We start from the raw sequence: 19,129 nt of genomic DNA on the forward strand, positions 1-19,129 counted from the left end.
AATTTTTTTCTAAGGGATAAAGCTTATCATTAAGGAAATAATTAGAATGGTCTCTAATTGGGTCATCAATCCATAATGGATTGAATCATCAATGTGCGTAAACTAAAAGCATAGCAAAAAGCCATTAATTTGGCCTCAAGCATAGCTTAATCTTGGATTAAGGAAAAGCTTTATGAAGAGCTTCATTTGGATTGAGAATGGGTCATGAGTATGACCATTTCTTGAGTGAGAGAGAGAAATTACATAAAAACCATTAGAATTTAAACATAAATGGAAATTAACTTCAATAGCATTTATTAAATTATGTAACTCTTCACTACTATTCACCAATTAACTTCAATAGCATTTAAAAAACCATACCAATTAAACTTCTCAAGCTTGAGAGGGGTTGAGAAGAGATAATCATTGAGTAATTATAGAAAAGATCAAAATTCAATATACTTACCTTATAATTTGCTTGATTCTTTATTCACGGTAGAGGCCCCCAACCAATCAATTGGTTTAGTATGTTGATGGAGCCACCAATGGGGATTGAAGAAAGAGAGAAGTGTCAAAAACTAGTAAATTATTAAAGAATTCACAGTTCTTGGCTTAGGTGGAGTAGAGTAACAAAGCATAAGACACTATATATTTTAGCTTAGGTGGAGTAGAGTAATAAAGCATAAGACACTATATATTTTGGCTTAGGTGGAGTAGAGTAACAAGGCATAAGACACTATATATTTTAGCTTAGGTGGAGTAGAGTAACAAGGCATAAGACTCTATATCTTTTTCAACAAGGGGAGGCTTCTATTTATAGGAAAATTTGAGCTCCTAACCAAACAAACTGATTCTAGAATTTTGCAAGTCAGTTTGGTCACTTTTTGACCATTTTTAGGTCAGTTAAGCTAACTTTTTGGAACTAGACTTGAATGAGGAGAGAGGAGAGATGAAATATCTCAATTTTTATGAGTTTAAAACTCATTCAAGCATGTGAAATATGCACCTCCTTTAAAGAACTCTCCTTCCTTACATATGTGTCATAGTTTTTTTATTAATAAACCTTGTACATTTTTAACTCTTCATCTTATGTGAAATATGCACCTCCTTTAAAAAACTCCCCTTCCTTACATATGTGTTTTTTAAACTAATAAACCTTGTACATTTTCAACTCTTCATCTTATGTGAGCATTTACTCCTTTTTGGATACCCAAAATATCTCATATTTTTAATATTGCTCATAGTTTTTTTACTAATACACCTTGTACATTTTCAACTCTTCATCTTATGTGAAATATGCACCTCCTTTAAAGAACTCCTCTTCCTTACATATGTGTCATAGTTTTTTTTAAAACTAATAAACCCTGTACATTTTCAACTCTTCATCTTATGTGAGCATTTACTCATTTTTGGATACCCAAAATATCTCATATTTTTAATATTGCTCATAGTTTTTTACTAATAAACCTTGTACATTTTCAACTCTTCACCTTATGTGAGCATTTACTCATTTTTGGGTATCTTCTTTTTACAAATGGATTTATCTCCTCCCTACACATGTATTGATGCTATTGGCCCATAGGAACCTTAATTGGACCATAGTCTAAAGATTTCTGAAAATCTAGACCCTTAGACTAAGGTTCTTTATACCTATTTCCAATTAATTCCAATTGCACATTTGAAAATTCTTTTTGAATTTCTGTTTCAGGGAATTTCATCTTAATTATATGAGACATTTTTCTATCCAAAAATATTCAAAATCTGAATATTCTATCTCTAGAATATTTTCTCTCTCTAGGTTAAAACAGTTAGAAACAAGGTCTTTATATTTCTAAAGAGTGATTGATTACAGGGGAAGATACTAGACATCAAAAAAAGGGGGTTGGGGGAGGAATCTTACATTCTACCCCACTTAAAAAACGCGAGATGTCCTCATCTCGCAACTTGGGATAATTTCGCAAGGTGAACGAATATGAGACTTAGAGAAAAATTTTAATCAAGATTAACCACCAAGAAAAGTCTTAAAGAGAGCAAGATTCAAAATAAGAACAATATTTAAACTTTATTCATTCTCGGAACTTATACAGTAAAGATAGAAGAACTCTTTACACTTCCATAAGCCCGTCCATCATATGGTCACAAAAGCAGTCCTCACAAGCTGCACAAGTATAGGGTAACTCATCTATGGGAATGATTCTGCTGGTTATTGCCGCACCTATCTCAGTGGTATGAGGTGATCTAACAAAAGGACCTCTGAGAGGCAAGCCAAAAACGGGATAAAGGCATATCTTCTCATGAGGAAGAAAACACGCCAGTAAGAAGACCCGCTCAGAAAACCCAAGATGCCTTGATCTCATGACGCAGTAGTATCGGGGACCTAAACCCAAAGCTTCAATAACCATGGCCAAGCGGACATTGTTACGAAAGTGCTGCTGACCCCAGGGTGTTATCCTAGTTATGTTTTGATAGGTCCGCCATTTGGTCTGCGCTACAGAAGTTCCTAGGTGAGGAAAAAGTGAGCGCTCATACTGTTCTATAAAGTCTTTCTTCACAGACTCTCTTGCGTCTTGAAGGTGAGAAATCATCATGGATAAAACTAGTTCTTGTTGCCAAGCCATGAAGGAGATTAAGAAAGAAAGGAGATTGATGGGAGTAAGATTACTGTAAGCGACAAGTAAAAGTTATGACTTATATAAAGGAAGGAGCTAGCGTAACCTAGAAGCCAACAGTAACTTGCCACTGAAGTCTTACCGTCTTTCCATGATTTGCATTTGACACATTTTTCTATAGAAGGCATTAAGAATTTTGAGATGAGGAGATAAAAGAAGCTTGTAGGCTAAGTCACCTACTTTCATTGAATTCAGATATAAGGGTCACAATATATGGGGGATAACTTCTTATACTCCGCAAGAGATAAAGAACTTCTTTTGGGCCGTACTCGAATGAAAACCAAACCTTGGTATCCAAAACACCGATTCTCACTTCTGAACTCATTGTTCTAAATCCTTAAAACAGGTGGGACTCCTGAGAAGTATTCTAGGAAAAGGATCTTCCTTTTTTTAAATAGAACTTTCTTTTATTTTAGAGAGGGAATAATTATAAGATCAGAAAGGGAGATTCTTACTCCTGTATACCTCGAAGGCTGGGGAGGAATCTTACATTCTACCCCACTTAAAAAGTGCGAGATGTCCTCATCTCGCAAGGTAGAGGACAGCTCTTTTTCTTAAGATCCAATTTTATTCTGGGGTTCCTTATATTCTGGTCAACCCAACAGAACACTGGGATAAATATCCCTTATATAGAACTCATCATTAAATAACAATTCATTCAGATTATATCATTCATATCTTTAACATGATAATGGTCCATTAGACCGAAAAGTTTCCTTCGGAACATTCCTCCACGGAAATTTCAGTCAAGTAAGTTCTCAATTTGACATCCCTTAACTCGATCTACCGGTCAAGTATTAACAGTAGCAATCTGACAGCACAACCCACTAATCTCATAGTGATTTGCTGAATTCGTTATCATCCTTCTAGTTATGAATATCATCACAGGGACTCGTCCCATTCCCCCTCATTGTGGTTTCATTATATCTCAACTAATTTTTAAAAATCAACATTTTTCAATCAGCATTTTCAATCAGAATCCAAATCAATTCATCAATTCTCAAACAGAATTAAAATCATATCAATCACATTCGAAATCATCATCTGGATAGCATTAACGCTTATAATTTCAAGTCTTAGATTTACTCGTATATACTGTCAGTAAAGAGCTGCAGTATACTCTCGGTATATACGGGTAGTCACGGCCCTTGGAATTATAAGGTAAATACTATCATGTCTAGGCCTCAAGCAAGTCAGGGATTCTTATATAATTGCGGTTTTTCTAATTGAAATCCTAATTACTAATTTACGAATTTCAGTTTGAATAACAATTTGTATGAATTATATCACACAATTACAACCTTTTGTCGGTCTTGATAAATTTTAGACATAATTGGCTCCTCAGTCGATCTTATTGGAGATTTATGACATATGTCTGATAAACAGATTTTTTTTTCGTTCGTCCGTAAACAATCACTTAAATAACAGGAAGACATTTGTATATTTATATACAAGTTGCAATAAGTACATAGAGTGGCTCGGCTCCAAAATTCAAAATCTCCTCGGGAGATGCATAAGACGACGGTACTGGGCCATAGTCATGCCCTTTTACATAATTCCTCTAATTGCGAAGGGAGCTCTTATTTTCTCCTTAGGGATAAATCGACTAAAGAGTCTATAAACTCGACAAACAAGTCTGAAATTTTTAGGTGTTGAATGATATAGAATGATACCACGCACCATTTTCAGCTTTATCAAAATCATGGCCAATGAGAGGTTCTGCCTCAGCATTGCATGCTGGTTGCAAGGGGCGTGGATATATAGCCCTGCAAACCACTTATGCTGTTGTCTCTCCACTAGATTAGGAAAATATAATTCCTCGAAATGGCGTGCAAGTCTTGTTCGGCTTGTTCGAGTTGAAGCGGAAGAGATGAGATGCTCGAAGGCAAATGCAATCATATCTTGGGACTGGGTGAGGTCGGGAATACCACATAAATGGGGAGCTTCCATCTATAAAAAATAATTTCTTTGATTAAAATTTCTTCATCAAAGAAGCTTATGCAATGAAAATACATTATGAAAATGCTATTTTTGAATTCTTATTACCAATTTCGGATAAGAATTTAATTATCCTTATTAGCCTTCTGATACCAACTGTAGGATCCCCCTGTTCCCACCGAGCAACAGATTCCGGATACTAGCAGCGGAAGTAGCACTTCTCGCGCGGGACAGGGGTCCCACATTCGGGGCCTCACCCACGGATATCCGGATAAGAGACTAATCCGTCGGTTGTTCCAAAACCGAACCCGAAAAAACTTCCTTTACCGGAAGGCACGGGCGATTCCACCAGGATAACTTTTTACTCTAACGTAGTCAAGATCATTTCTGATCGAGTTGATCCAATTACATCTATAAGATACTTGGTCAGATCAAGGAAGAAACTTGCACTTGGATCATTGGGATCAACGCTTTTTTCCCCATTCGAGAGGCACAGCCGTTGATTCCTATCCATAGAACAGTTACTGTCCGGGATTTATTTTATCTATCGTAAAAACAAAAGTTTGAGTCTCGATTTACGGATCCATCAGTCTAGCCTAACCCCATCCGATCCCATGGGTTAGCCAACCGCCCAACCACTGTAGTGATGGGATCCAATTAATAATTTGGTTAGGTTTTGTCCCGGGTACCAAGGAAAAGAGTTCCAAGGCCCCCCTAGCCGGATGTTCATGCAAAGATAAAACTAGTCACACCACTCTGACACCCAATATGAAATTACCTTTTCACAGATTCAACCAGTTTAAAACAATCCTTTAATAAAACCATAGTATCATTGATCACCATCTTCCAATTTATCCAATTGATTCTTAATTTCCCATCATTCCTTCATCAGAGTATCTATGGCATCATTGGCAACTAGAACGCTCAGGAGCCGTTTCGATAGTTCCTAGCCCATAATACTCGGCAATATAATCACTTATCAAGATGGACTCTCGTTGAAGATCAGCAAGATTAACCAACAGATCCATATAAAGAGCCATGGACTCATCCATTGAAGACCAGCAAGGTCAATCAACCAGATCCATGCCCGATTTCAGAAAACAACTCCAACTCTGTTCCAATATCTTCCTCGACGCACGCTGTCGTGCTGTGGCACGTCCATGTAGTGAAAGAAGCTCACAGACCATCCCATATGAACTCAGATGCATGGGCAGAAAAAGGTAAAAAGGGTTAAGGCTGCCTTTGCTTTGGTGTGAAAGGAACATGGTGGCCTTTTTCTTCAAAATAAATAAAATAAAATAAAAAAAGGATAAATCTGGCCAGTTACGTGGACCTTCAGGCAGCTGCCAGCGCATCTTCTGGACGATGCGAGAGAGTGCATGGAATTGGCGCAGCTGACGTAGAAGCGGGGAGCGCAAGTGGTAGTGGGGGGCTTTTTGGTGAAGGGCAGCTAGGAGGCACAGGGAATGGGCTGGTGTGGTGGGTGCAGCTGTGCTGCATGCACCCTTTTTCCCTCGACTTTGGTGACATAATTCTTCTCTCTGTTTTAGCCCGAATAGGTTGCATGAAGGCTGTTGGGTTTTTGGGATTTGTAAAGGGAACCGATTGCTGGTGTTGCCCTCTTCCAAGTATCTGGGGCGCTGGAGAGGCTAGCCAGCGGTCGCGCCACCTTCTTCAGAGCTTTCTCCTACCAGCAGAGAGGACTGGACACCTCCTTGGTATATTGTTGCAGGATAACATTTTGGAAGAACTGTATCAGTTGTGGGGCCTTTGTCTCTCTAAGCAGCAACCGAAAGTTGGATGCATGGCCGAGTCCAGTCAACTCTGTTTCATCAAATAGTAGACCATTATTATCTGGTCCATGTTCTCTAGTATTCAACGCTTATGCTCAGAGCGGTTTAGTGTTGAGAAGCAGAAAGCTATGGATGAGTATGCCTGTTCAAATGGGGAGGCGATCTTCGAAAATTGCAACCAGAAAGGTAATTGAGGAGGAGAGCTTTGCTTTGGATGTGCATGAGAATACGTGGAGATTGAACGGGCTGTAGTATACAGGTTTAGGCGCAATCCTGCAGGTAGCTCAGAAAGGAAGGAGCTGCTGTGGAATTCTGTGTGGAGAAGGAATGGCCTGTAAGATGGCCTGTAAGATGGCCTGTAGGAAAGGCAGGCCCATTTTTGTAAAGAGGAAATCGTCATGAAGCTGCATACAGAAAACCGTCTCAGTGCTATGAGAGAGAACTGCATGAAGACATGGAGATGCAGGCACAGCGTGTAGAGGAACCCACCTGTGAGTGATCTGAGGATAGCAGCAATGTGAAATTCTACATGAAGGAGAAATGTCTTGTGGGAGAATTTGGACAGCAGTTTGAAGACCATTAATGCATCATGAAGACAGACAAGTGGAAGATTATATGAGAAGACCGCCTATTGAGGATAAAGATGGAGAGCTGCAGCATGTCTTGAGGTCATAATAAACTGTTGTTTTTCTTTGGGTTTTGGGATTTGTGAAGACATGGTATATGTCATGCCTATGTTGGCTATGATGTATGTGTGTTGCCTAAGTGTGGTATGTCATGACAACAGGCTGTGATGTTTTTTAGTTTTGGTGATAGATATGTGAACAAGGTGCCTTGATGGTTTTTGGTGAAGCCTATTTGTAATTGGTATTTGATTTATGATGGTTCTAGTTTTTGCTGGTGATACCCCTTGAAGTTCAACCACTACTCTCACAGCCAGACACCCAGTGTGTTCCCGGCCAGACCGCACACGTCATGACAGCTTTGGTGAACCCGACGTGAAACAGCTGGGGTGAGAGTAGAAGGGGAATCATGGGTGATCAATAGGAGCAGCAAGGATTTCGTCCGGACGTCAACACCATGCAGATGTTTCAGGCGTTTGTGCTCTACATACAACAGCAACAGGCAGTCGAAAGAAGGCTGGGTGAAGTGGGAAAACAAAGGTAATGTTATCTGATTTGAATGCTGGATGAAAAACGATATGATATCTGGAATGTATGGATACATGCAAGATGACATACAAATCAAGATGATGCTTGAGGAAAATTAGAGCAAATAGATACACAATCAGGGCTTTCTGAAAGGCAGGTACAAAAATGAAGGAAATATACTATAATGATGCTATATCTTAGCTGCTTGGAGAACTTCTAAAGCATGACAAGGATGCAAAAGAGGTAAAAATAATGGCAGACAAAGCAAAGAAGGCTATAGGGGCCTATGACACTGATGCATTTCTCGAAAAGAGAGAGCCAGGAGCTTATAGGACTTGTAGTCTTCCATAATAAAACTATTAGGGAAGAAGAAGGATTACAAGGGCTTATGACACTTGTTCACCTCAGGAGAAGGGGGTGGCAAGGAGCTTGTATAGACTTGTAGTTCTCTCTTAGAACTGTAGAATGGCAACAAGGGCTTGTGACACTCATCCTTCTCGACAGCTGAGGAAGGAGAGGAGCTTGCAATGACTTGATCCATTCTTGCCACTTCAAGGGCCTATGACACTCATCTATTCCAATAACCAAGGATAGAGAGGAGCTTGTAGTGACTTGAAGCTAACCCTTTGTCTCAAGGGCTTACGACACTCGACCTTTCTGATAGCTGAGGAAGGTGAGGAGCTTGTATTGACTTGAGGTCTTCCCTACAAGTTGCAAAACAGATAGAATGCTCAAGAACTCATGAATGCCGGAAAGGTGGACACTTCTTTGTACTCTGATTGTCTGGATATCTGAAAGAAACTCTTTGAAAAACAGGGCTAAATGTATGCAATGATAATCTGAATGAATGGTTCGACATAGAGAAAGCCCAAAACATCAGAAGGATAAAAGGAATGCCAATGCAGAATGCTGTAGAATTGAGTGTATGAACATGGAGATTAAAGCTCTACTCGTTGTTCAGGAAAGCCATATATGATGGCATTATATGTACACATGGAATGCTCATTTGTAATACATGAATAAACTATGTGCCAGTTAATGGCTGCAACCAGTTAGAGTCTTTGAAAAGAAGCTCATGGTGATTTGAAGCAGTACAGGGCATCGGTGGAAGGCGAAGGCTTTACTAGAAGGCAGACATGCCCACGACTACATCATCACACATGGGCACGAGCAAAGCCTACTTCTGGTCAACCTTCTCTTGCACGTGTACGACAGCTGTGGTGCCCTGGATGAGGTGCACTTCCTGTTTGCCAGAATGCATCAGCTGGATCTCTTCGCTTGGAATTTCGCCATCAAAGCTCATGCTATGCATGGACATCACATTGAAGCCCTCTACCTAGTAGGGCAAATGCAGCTTCAAGGATTCTTGCCTCACAAGTTCATCTTCATTAGCCTCTTCACCGCTCTTACCCACCAATCCACCCTCAAAGCAGGCATGTGGATGCATGCTTGCATGTATGGCAGTGAATTTGAAATGGATGTTGCAGTGGGTACGGCTCTTATCACCATGTATGGCAATTGTGGGCAGCTAGAGTATGCTCAAAGAGAATTTAACAGCATGTCTCACCATGATTCCGTCTCTTGGACTGCTATGATTGCTACATATGCTCAATGTGGGAAAGGTAGTCATGCACTTTTCCTGTTTGATCTCATGATGTTGCATGGATTGATGCCAGATCTGGTCACCTTTGTTAGTGCCCTTGATGCATGTGCTGGCCATGGATCACCAGCTAAAGGTAAGCAAATACATACCCATATCTTGAGCTGCAGTTTTGAAGGGAGCATTGTTGTCGAGACTGCTCTCATCAACATGTATGGAAAATGTGGCAGTCTAGTGGATGCACGTAAGATGTTCTATAAGATGCACAAGCGAAGTGTGGTATCTTGGAATGCATTGATTGGATCACATTCACAAAATGGGAGGAGCCAAGATGCCCTCCAAGTCTTTGGGCAAATGCTACAAGAAGGCACATTACCTAATAAGGTCACATTTGTAAGCACTTTTGATGCATGTGCCAGTGCTGTGGCCATAGCCACAGGCAAGAAGATGCACGCTTGCATCATGGGAAGTGCCTTTGAGCAGGATATTGTAATCCAGACTTGTATGGAAAATGTGGCCGATTTTCACATGCGTGCAGAGTTTATGAAAATATGTCGGAGCGTGATGATGTGACACTCATTAGCATGATTTCGGCATGCGCCAACTGTGCAGCCCTATCTGAAGGCAAACAGCTACATAAATATATTATTTGCAATGCATCTGAATCTAACATTGTTTTAGGGACTGCCCTCATAAACATGTACAGCAAGTGTGGGAGCATCAAAGATGCTCAGAGGGTGTTTGATAGGATGCCCAAGCGGAATGTAATCTCGTGGAATGCAATCATTGCAGCTTATTGTCAAAATGGATTGGGTAAACAATCACTTTCACTCTATGAGCAAATGCGCTTGGACAACATGAAGCCAACTTCAATCACCTTTCTTAGTGTACTTTCTGCATGTAGCCATGCCGGTCTGTTAAGAGAGGGTTGCCGTTGCTTTGATGCCATGAAACAAGATCATGAGATCGTGCCAAATGTTGATCATTATAACTGCATGATTGACCTCTTTGGAAGGACAGGCCGGTTGGTTGAGGCAGAGGAGTTGATTATTAATATGCCACTTGAACCCAGTGTTATGTCATGGACCACCTTGCTGAGCACATGCCGGAAGGAGGTGGATGTGGTGGGAGGAGAACGAGCTGCATTTCGCCTCTTTGATATGAATCCAGAGGACACTGTACCTTATGTCATGTTAGCAAACATATATGCTGCAGCTGGCAGGGGGGATGATGCTGAGAAGGTGATGGCTATGATGAGGGAAGAAGGTTTGAACGAGGATGATGTTGGCTTAACCATGCAAGATGGGCAATACTACGATGCAATGCTATCTTTTGCAGATATTCTCGACACTCATGGGGAATCTAGAAACATAGTTGTGGACTGTTCTGAGAACAATCAAACTGTATTTTATGAAAGTAAAAGCTGTGAGAATTTCAACTAGGGGGATGCCAAACCAACACTTGTGCAAGTTGCATTAGCTGGCAAAGAGAATGGAGATGGAGTTTTACCAACCCTTGAAAATAGGCTTCTTATGAGCAGGATGATCAATACAGGAAATTCAACCAGTCAGAAAAGCCTTGATGAGAATGTGGGTTCAGAGGATGAAAAAGCTGAAGATAACGTGCCAAAATTTGATAAATATGAAGGCAAATCAGTATAAATTTGAATGAAGATTAGCCTATATAGCAACTTGGTGGCACATACCGGAGGATGTGCAGGTTTAGAGGGGGTCGATGTCGTGCTGTGGCACGTCCATGTAGTGAAAGAAGCTCACAGACCATCCCATATGAACTCAGATGCATGGGCAGAAAAAGGTAAAAAGGGTTAAGGCTGCCTTTGCTTTGGTGTGAAAGGAACATGGTGGCCTTTTTCTTCAAAATAAATAAAATAAAATAAAAAAAGGATAAATCTGGCCAGTTACGTGGACCTTCAGGCAGCTGCCAGCGCATCTTCTGGACGATGCAAGAGAGTGCATGGAATTGGCGCAGCTGACGTAGAAGCGGGGAGCGCAAGTGGTAGTGGGGGGCTTTTTGGTGAAGGGCAGCCAGGAGGCACAGGGAATGGGATGGTGTGGTGGGTGCAGCTGTGCTGCATGCACCCTTTTTCCCTCGACTTTGGTGACATAATTCTTCTCTCTGTTTTAGCCCGAATAGGTTGCATGAAGGCTGTTGGGTTTTTGGGATTTGTAAAGGGAACCGATTGCTGGTGTTGCCCTCTTCCAAGTATCTGGGGCGCTGGAGAGGCTAGCCAGCGGTCGCGCCACCTTCTTCAGAGCTTTCTCCTACCAGCAAAGAGGACTGGACACCTCCTTGGTATATTGTTGCAGGATAACATTTTGGAAGAACTGTATCAGTTGTGGGGCCTTTGTCTCTCTAAGCAGCAACCGAAAGTTGGATGCATGGCCGAGTCCAGTCAACTCTGTTTCATCAAATAGTAGACCATTATTATCTGGTCCATGTTCTCTAGTATTCAACGCTTATGCTCAGAGCGGTTTAGTGTTGAGAAGCAGAAAGCTATGGACGAGTATGCCTGTTCAAATGGGGAGGCGATCTTCGAAAATTGCAACCAGAAAGGTAATTGAGGAGGAGAGCTTTGCTTTGGATGTGCATGAGAATACGTGGAGATTGAACGGGCTGTAGCATACAGGTTTAGGCGCAATCCTGCAAGTAGCTCAGAAAGGAAGGAGCTGCTGTGGAATTCTGTGTGGAGAAGGAATGGCCTGTAAGATGGCCTGTAGGAAAGGCAGGCCCATTTTTGTAAAGAGGAAATCGTCATGAAGCTGCATACAGAAAACCGTCTCAGTGCTATGAGAGAGAACTGCATGAAGACATGGAGATGCAGGCACAGCGTGTAGAGGAACCCACCTGTGAGTGATCTGAGGATAGCAGCAATGTGAAATTCTACGTGAAGGAGAAATGTCTTGTGGGAGAATTTGGACAGCAGTTTGAAGACCATTAATGCATCATGAAGACAGACAAGTGGAAGATTATATGAGAAGACCGCCTATTGAGGATAAAGATGGAGAGCTGCAGCATGTCTTGAGGTCATAATAAACTGTTGTTTTTCTTTGGGTTTTGGGATTTGTGAAGACATGGTATATGTCATGCCTATGTTGGCTATGATGTATGTGTGTTGCCTAAGTGTGGTATGTCATGACAACAGGCTGTGATGTTTTTTAGTTTTGGTGATAGATATGTGAACAAGGTGCCTTGATGGTTTTTGGTGAAGCCTATTTGTAATTGGTATTTGATTTATGATGGTTCTAGTTTTTGCTGGTGATACCCCTTGAAGTTCAACCACTACTCTCACAACCAGACACCCAGTGTGTTCCCGGCCAGACCGCACACGTCATGACAACGCGTGGGTATCCTAGGCGACCCAGAGCCCGAGCACCCAGCACCCTCTAGGATCCTTCGCAGGTGACCTAGCGCTTCACTCATAGGCCGCTTCCTTGGCCCCTCATCCACCGTACCGGAAGCTCACCATTTTAATCGCACCGAGGCTGGTCAAGACCTCGGCCGACCTTGCTACGCGAGACGTCCTTCATTGACTCTCCGTCAGCAGTTGCAACTTTATCATCACGACCTTAATCACAAGACGGCCAAAATGCTCCCCCCAGCATTCTTGACATAAAACAATCATTTACAAACAGCATTTACAAACAGTTTACAAATACAGTTTCTCTATTAAATCTCATTTTTCCATATTATCCCTCATCAATCTACATTACTTATTCCATATTCCATTTATATGTATACTCATCCCCTCCCATCATTTTCCATCTCAACACTTCATATTCCTTCACATCACATATCGTATATTCACATTCATACCTATATTCACATCTCCACATCCACATCCACATTCACATCCACACATCCACATCTACATCCATACATCTATTTTCACATCCACATCTACATGCACATTCATGCATCCACATCCATACATCCACATCTACATGCACATTCACATCCATACATCTACATCTATATGCGTACATTCTCATCTACATGCATACATCCACATCTCTATGCATACATCCACATCCACATCCACATTCACATTCTCCTCCTACATCTACATCTACATGCATACATCCACCTCCACATTCACATCCACATCTATACATCTACATCTACATGCATACATCCATCTCCACATCCACATCCACATCTACATCTACATGCATACATCCACCTCCACATCCACATCCATATCTATACATCTACATCTACATGCATACATCCACATCCACATCTATACATCTACATCTACATGCCTACATCTACATCTCCATTCACATCCACATCTATACATCTACATCTACATGCATCCATCCACATCTCTATTTACATCCTCATCTATACATCTACTTCTACATGCATACATCCACATCTCCATGCATACATCCACCTCCACATTCACACTCACATCCATACATCTACATCTACATGCAAACATCCACATCTCCATGCATAATAAAATTCTTTTAATTAATCTAGGATGATAGTTCCTAGAATATGGTAGGGAGTCCTCTTTTTATGCTTTGAATGAATTTATTTTATGCGTAATTTCTATAAAAATTTTGCCATAGCTCCGCTACTATGACTAATAAATCTCAATTTTTTTCTAAGGGATAAAGCTTATCATTAAGGAAATAATTAGAATGGTCTCTAATTGGGTCATCAATCCATAATGGATTGAATCATCAATGTGCGTAAACTAAAAGCATAGCAAAAAGCCATTAATTTGGCCTCAAGCATAGCTTAATCTTGGATTAAGGAAAAGCTTTATGAAGAGCTTCATTTGGATTGAGAATGGATCATGAGTATGACCATTTCTTGAGTGAGAGAGAGAAATTACATAAAAACCATTAGAATTTAAACATAAATGGAAATTAACTTCAATAGCATTTATTAAATTATGTAACTCTTCACTACTATTCACCAATTAACTTCAATAGCATTTAAAAAACCATACCAATTAAACTTCTCAAGCTTGAGAGGGGTTGAGAAGAGATAATCATTGAGTAATTATAGAAAAGATCAAAATTCAATATACTTACCTTATAATTTGCTTGATTCTTTATTCACGGTAGAGGCCCCCAACCAATCAATTGGTTTAGTATGTTGATGGAGCCACCAATGGGGATTGAAGAAAGAGAGAAGTGTCAAAAACTAGTAAATTATTAAAGAATTCACAGTTCTTGGCTTAGGTGGAGTAGAGTAACAAAGCATAAGACACTATATATTTTAGCTTAGGTGGAGTAGAGTAATAAAGCATAAGACACTATATATTTTGGCTTAGGTGGAGTAGAGTAACAAGGCATAAGACACTATATATTTTAGCTTAGGTGGAGTAGAGTAACAAGGCATAAGACTCTATATCTTTTTCAACAAGGGGAGGCTTCTATTTATAGGAAAATTTGAGCTCCTAACCAAACAAATTGATTCTAGAATTTTGCAAGTCAGTTTGGTCACTTTTTGACCATTTTTAGGTCAGTTAAGCTAACTTTTTGGAACTAGACTTGAATGAGGAGAGAGGAGAGATGAAATATCTCAATTTTTATGAGTTTAAAACTCATTCAAGCATGTGAAATATGCACCTCCTTTAAAGAACTCTCCTTCCTTACATATGTGTCATAGTTTTTTTATTAATAAACCTTGTACATTTTTAACTCTTCATCTTATGTGAAATATGCACCTCCTTTAAAAAACTCCCCTTCCTTACATATGTGTTTTTTAAACTAATAAACCTTGTACATTTTCAACTCTTCATCTTATGTGAGCGTTTACTCCTTTTTGGATACCCAAAATATCTCATATTTTTAATATTGCTCATAGTTTTTTTACTAATACACCTTGTACATTTTCAACTCTTCATCTTATGTGAAATATGCACCTCCTTTAAAGAACTCCTCTTCCTTACATATGTGTCATAGTTTTTTTTTTAACTAATAAACCTTGTACATTTTCAACTCTTCATCTTATGTGAGCATTTACTCATTTTTGGATACCCAAAATATCTTATATTTTTAATATTGCTCATAGTTTTTTACTAATAAACCTTGTACATTTTCAACTCTTCACCTTATGTGAGCATTTACTCATTTTTGGGTATCTTCTTTTTACAAATTGGATTTATCTCCTCCCTACACATGTATTGATGCTATTGGCCCATAGGAACCTTAATTGGACCATAGTCTAAAGATTTCTGAAAATCTAGACCCTTAGACTAAGGTTCTTTATACCTATTTCCAATTAATTCCAATTGCACATTTGAAAATTCTTTTTGAATTTCTGTTTCAGGGAATTTCATCTTAATTATATGAGACATTTTTCTATCCAAAAATATTCAAAATCTGAATATTCTCTCTCTAGAATATTTTCTCTCTCTAGGTTAAAACAGTTAGAAACAAGGTCTTTATATTTCTAAAGAGTGATTGATTACAGGGGAAGATACTAGACATCAAAAAAAGGGGGTTGGGGGAGGAATCTTACATTCTACCCCACTTAAAAAACGCGAGATGTCCTCATCTCGCAACTTGGGATAATTTCGCAAGGTGAACGAATATGAGACTTAGAGGAAAACTTTAATAAAGATTAACCACCAAGAAAAGTCTTAAAGAGAGCAAGATTCAAAATAAGAACAATATTTAAACTTTATTCATTCTCGGAACTTATACAGTAAAGATAGAAGAACTCTTTACACTTCCATAAGCCCGTCCATCATATGGTCACAAAAGCAGTCCTCACAAGCTGCACAAGTATAGGGTAACTCATCTATGGGAATGATTCTGCTGGTTATTGCCGTACCTATCTCAGTGGTATGAGGTGATCTAACAAAAAGACCTCTGAGAGGCAAGCCAAAAACGGGATAAAGGCATATCTTCTCATGAGGAAGAAAACACGCCAGTAAGAAGACCCGCTCAGAAAACCCAAGATGCCTTGATCTCATGACGCAGTAGTATCGGGGACCTAAACCCAAAGCTTCAATAACCATGGCCAAGCGGACATTGTTACGAAAGTGCTGCTGACCCCAGGGTGTTACCCTAGTTATGTTTTGATAGGTCCGCCATTTGGTCTGCGCTACAGAAGTTCCTAGGTGAGGAAAAAGTGAGCGCTCATACTGTTCTATAAAGTCTTTCTTCACAGACTCTCTTGCATCTTGAAGGTGAGAAATCATCATGGATAAAACTAGTTCTTGTTGCCAAGCCATGAAGGAGATTAAGAAAGAAAGGAGATTGATGGGAGTAAGATTACTGTAAGCGACAAGTAAAAGTTACGACTTATATAAAGGAAGGAGCTAGCGTAACCTAGAAGCCAACAGTAACTTGCCACTGAAGTCTTACCGTCTTTCCATGATTTGCATTTGACACATTTTTCTATAGAAGGCATTAAGAATTTTGAGATGAGGAGATAAAAGAAGCTTGTAGGCTAAGTCACCTACTTTCATTGAATTCAGATATAAGGGTCACAATATCTGGGGGATAACTTCTTATACTCCGCAAGAGATAAAGAACTTCTTTTGGGCCGTACTCGAATGAAAACCAAACCTTGGTATCCAAAACACCGATTCTCACTTCTGAACTCATTGTTCTAAATCCTTAAAACAGGTGGGACTCCTGAGAAGTATTCTAGGAAAAGAGTCTTCCTTTTTTTAAATAGAACTTTCTTTTATTTTAGAGAGGGAATAATTATAAGATCAGAAAGGGAGATTCTTACTCCTGTATACCTCGAAGGCTGGGGAGGAATCTTACATTCTACCCCACTTAAAAAGTGCGAGATGTCCTCATCTCGCAAGGTAGAGGACAGCTCTTTTTCTTAAGATCCAATTTTATTCTGGGGTTCCTTATATTCTAGTCAACCCAACAGAACACTGGGATAAATATCCCTTATATAGAACTCATCATTAAATAACAATTCATTCAGATTATATCATTCATATCTTTAACATGATAATGGTCCATTAGACCGAAAAGTTTCCTTCGGAACATTCCTCCACGGAAATTTCAGTCAAGTAAGTTCTCAATTTGACATCCCTTAACTCGATCTACCGGTCAAGTATTAACAGTAGCAATCTGACAGCACAACCCACTAATCTCATAGTGATTTGCTGAATTCGTTATCATCCTTCTAGTTATGAATATCATCACAGGGACTCGTCCCATTCCCCCTCATTGTGGTTTCATTATATCTCAACTAATTTTTAAAAATCAACATTTTTTAATCAGCATTTTCAATCAGAATCCAAATCAATTCATCAATTCTCAAACAGAATTAAAATCATATCAATCACATTCGAAATCATCATCTGGATAGCATTAACGCTTATAATTTCAAGTCTTAGATTTACTCGTATATACTGTCAGTAAAGAGCTGCAGTATACTCACGGTATATACGAGTAGTCACGGCCCTTGGAATTATAAGGTAAATACTATCATGTCTAGGCCTCAAGCAAGTCAGGGATTCTTATATAATTGCGGTTTTTCTAATTGAAATCCTAATTACTAATTTACGAATTTCAGTTTGAATAACAATTTGTATGAATTATATCACACAATTACAACCTTTTGTCGGTCTTGATAAATTTTAGACATAATTGGCTCCTCAGTCGATCTTATTGGAGATTTATGACATATGTCTGATAAACAGATTTTTTTTTTCGTTCGTCCATAAACAATCACTTAAATAACAGGAAGACATTTGTATATTTATATACAAGTTGCAATAAGTACATAGAGTGGCTCGGCTCCAAAATTCAAAATCTCCTCGGGAGATGCATAAGACGACGGTACTAGGCCATAGTCATGCCCTTTTACATAATTCCTCTAATTGCGAAGGGAGCTCTTATTTTCTCCTTAGGGATAAATCGACTAAAGAGTCTATAAACTCGACAAACAAGTCTGAAATTTTTAGGTGTTGAATGATATAGAATGATACCACGCACCATTTTCAGCTTTATCAAAATCATGGCCAATGAGAGGTTCTGCCTCAGCATTGCATGCTGGTTGCAAGGGGCGTGGATATATAGCCCTGCAAACCACTTATGCTGTTGTCTCTCCACTAGATTAGGAAAATATAATTCCTCGAAATGGCGTGCAAGTCTTGTTCGGCTTGTTCGAGTTGAAGCGGAAGAGATGAGATGCTCGAAGGCAAATGCAATCATATCTTGGGACTGGGTGAGGTCGGGAATACCAGATAAATGGGGAGCTTCCATCTATAAAAAACAATTTCTTTGATTAAAATTTCTTCATCAAAGAAGCTTATGGAATGAAAATACATTATGAAAATGCTATTTTTGAATTCTTATTACCAATTTCGGATAAGAATTTAATTATCCTTATTAGCCTTCTGATACCAACTGTAGGATCCCCCTGTTCCCACCGAGCAACAGATTCGGGATACTAGCAGCGGAAGTAGCACTTCTCGCGCGGGACAGGGGTCCCACATTCGGGGCCTCACCCATGGATATCCGGATAAGAGACTAATCCGTCGGTTGTTCCAAAACCGAAGCCGGAAAAACTTCCTTTACCGGAAGGCACGGGCGATTCCACCAGGATAACTTTTTACTCTAACGTAGTCAAGATCATTTCTGATCGAGTTGATCCAATTACATCTATAAGATACTTGGTCAGATCAAGGAAGAAACTTGTACTTGGATCATTGGAATCAACGCTTTTTTCCCCATTCGAGAGGCACAGCCGTTGATTCCTATCCATAGAACAGTTACTGTCCGGGATTTATTTTATCTATCGTAAAAACAAAAGTTTGAGTCTCGATTTACGGATCCATCAGTCCAGCCTAACCCCATCTGATCCCATGGGTTAGCCAACCGCCCAACCACTGTAGTGATGGGATCCAATTAATAATTTGGTTAGGTTTTGTCCCGGGTACCAAGGAAAAGAGTTCCAAGGCCCCCCTAGCTGGATGTTCATGCAAAGATAAAACTAGTCACACCACTCACACACCCAATATGAAATTACCTTTTCACA

At 39.7% G+C, this 19,129-nt stretch overlaps 1 protein-coding gene across 1 annotated transcript; it reads left to right on the forward strand.

The window, feature by feature from the left end:
- The first annotated feature begins 5,788 nt into the window (after positions 1 to 5,788).
- Positions 5,789 to 10,572, forward strand: LOC147626383 (pentatricopeptide repeat-containing protein At1g06140, mitochondrial-like). Its single transcript, XM_086816800.1, has 7 exons — positions 5,789 to 5,806; positions 5,926 to 6,065; positions 6,184 to 6,304; positions 6,479 to 6,565; positions 7,427 to 7,542; positions 8,623 to 9,632; positions 9,743 to 10,572. Exons 1-7 carry the CDS (start codon positions 5,789 to 5,791, stop codon positions 10,570 to 10,572), a joined length of 2,322 nt encoding a protein of 773 aa, XP_086672926.1.
- The last annotated feature ends 8,557 nt before the right edge of the window (positions 10,573 to 19,129 follow it).

This window comes from Cibotium barometz, chromosome 22 (genome assembly GCF_041138505.1).
Source record: "Cibotium barometz isolate CiBa-2024 chromosome 22, ASM4113850v1, whole genome shotgun sequence".
In the NCBI taxonomy this organism is placed as follows: Eukaryota; Viridiplantae; Streptophyta; class Polypodiopsida; order Cyatheales; family Cibotiaceae; genus Cibotium; species Cibotium barometz.

What these genes read in the sequence shown, in the direction of transcription:
- LOC147626383 (XM_086816800.1), top strand. An exon ending in GAGGACTGGACACCTCCTTG is followed by an intron (nt 6,305 to 6,478) that starts GTATATTGTTGC and finishes GCTTATGCTCAG; the next exon opens with AGCGGTTTAGTGTTGAGAAG. An exon ending in GGATATTGTAATCCAGACTT is followed by an intron (nt 9,633 to 9,742) that starts GTATGGAAAATG and finishes CCAACTGTGCAG; the next exon opens with CCCTATCTGAAGGCAAACAG.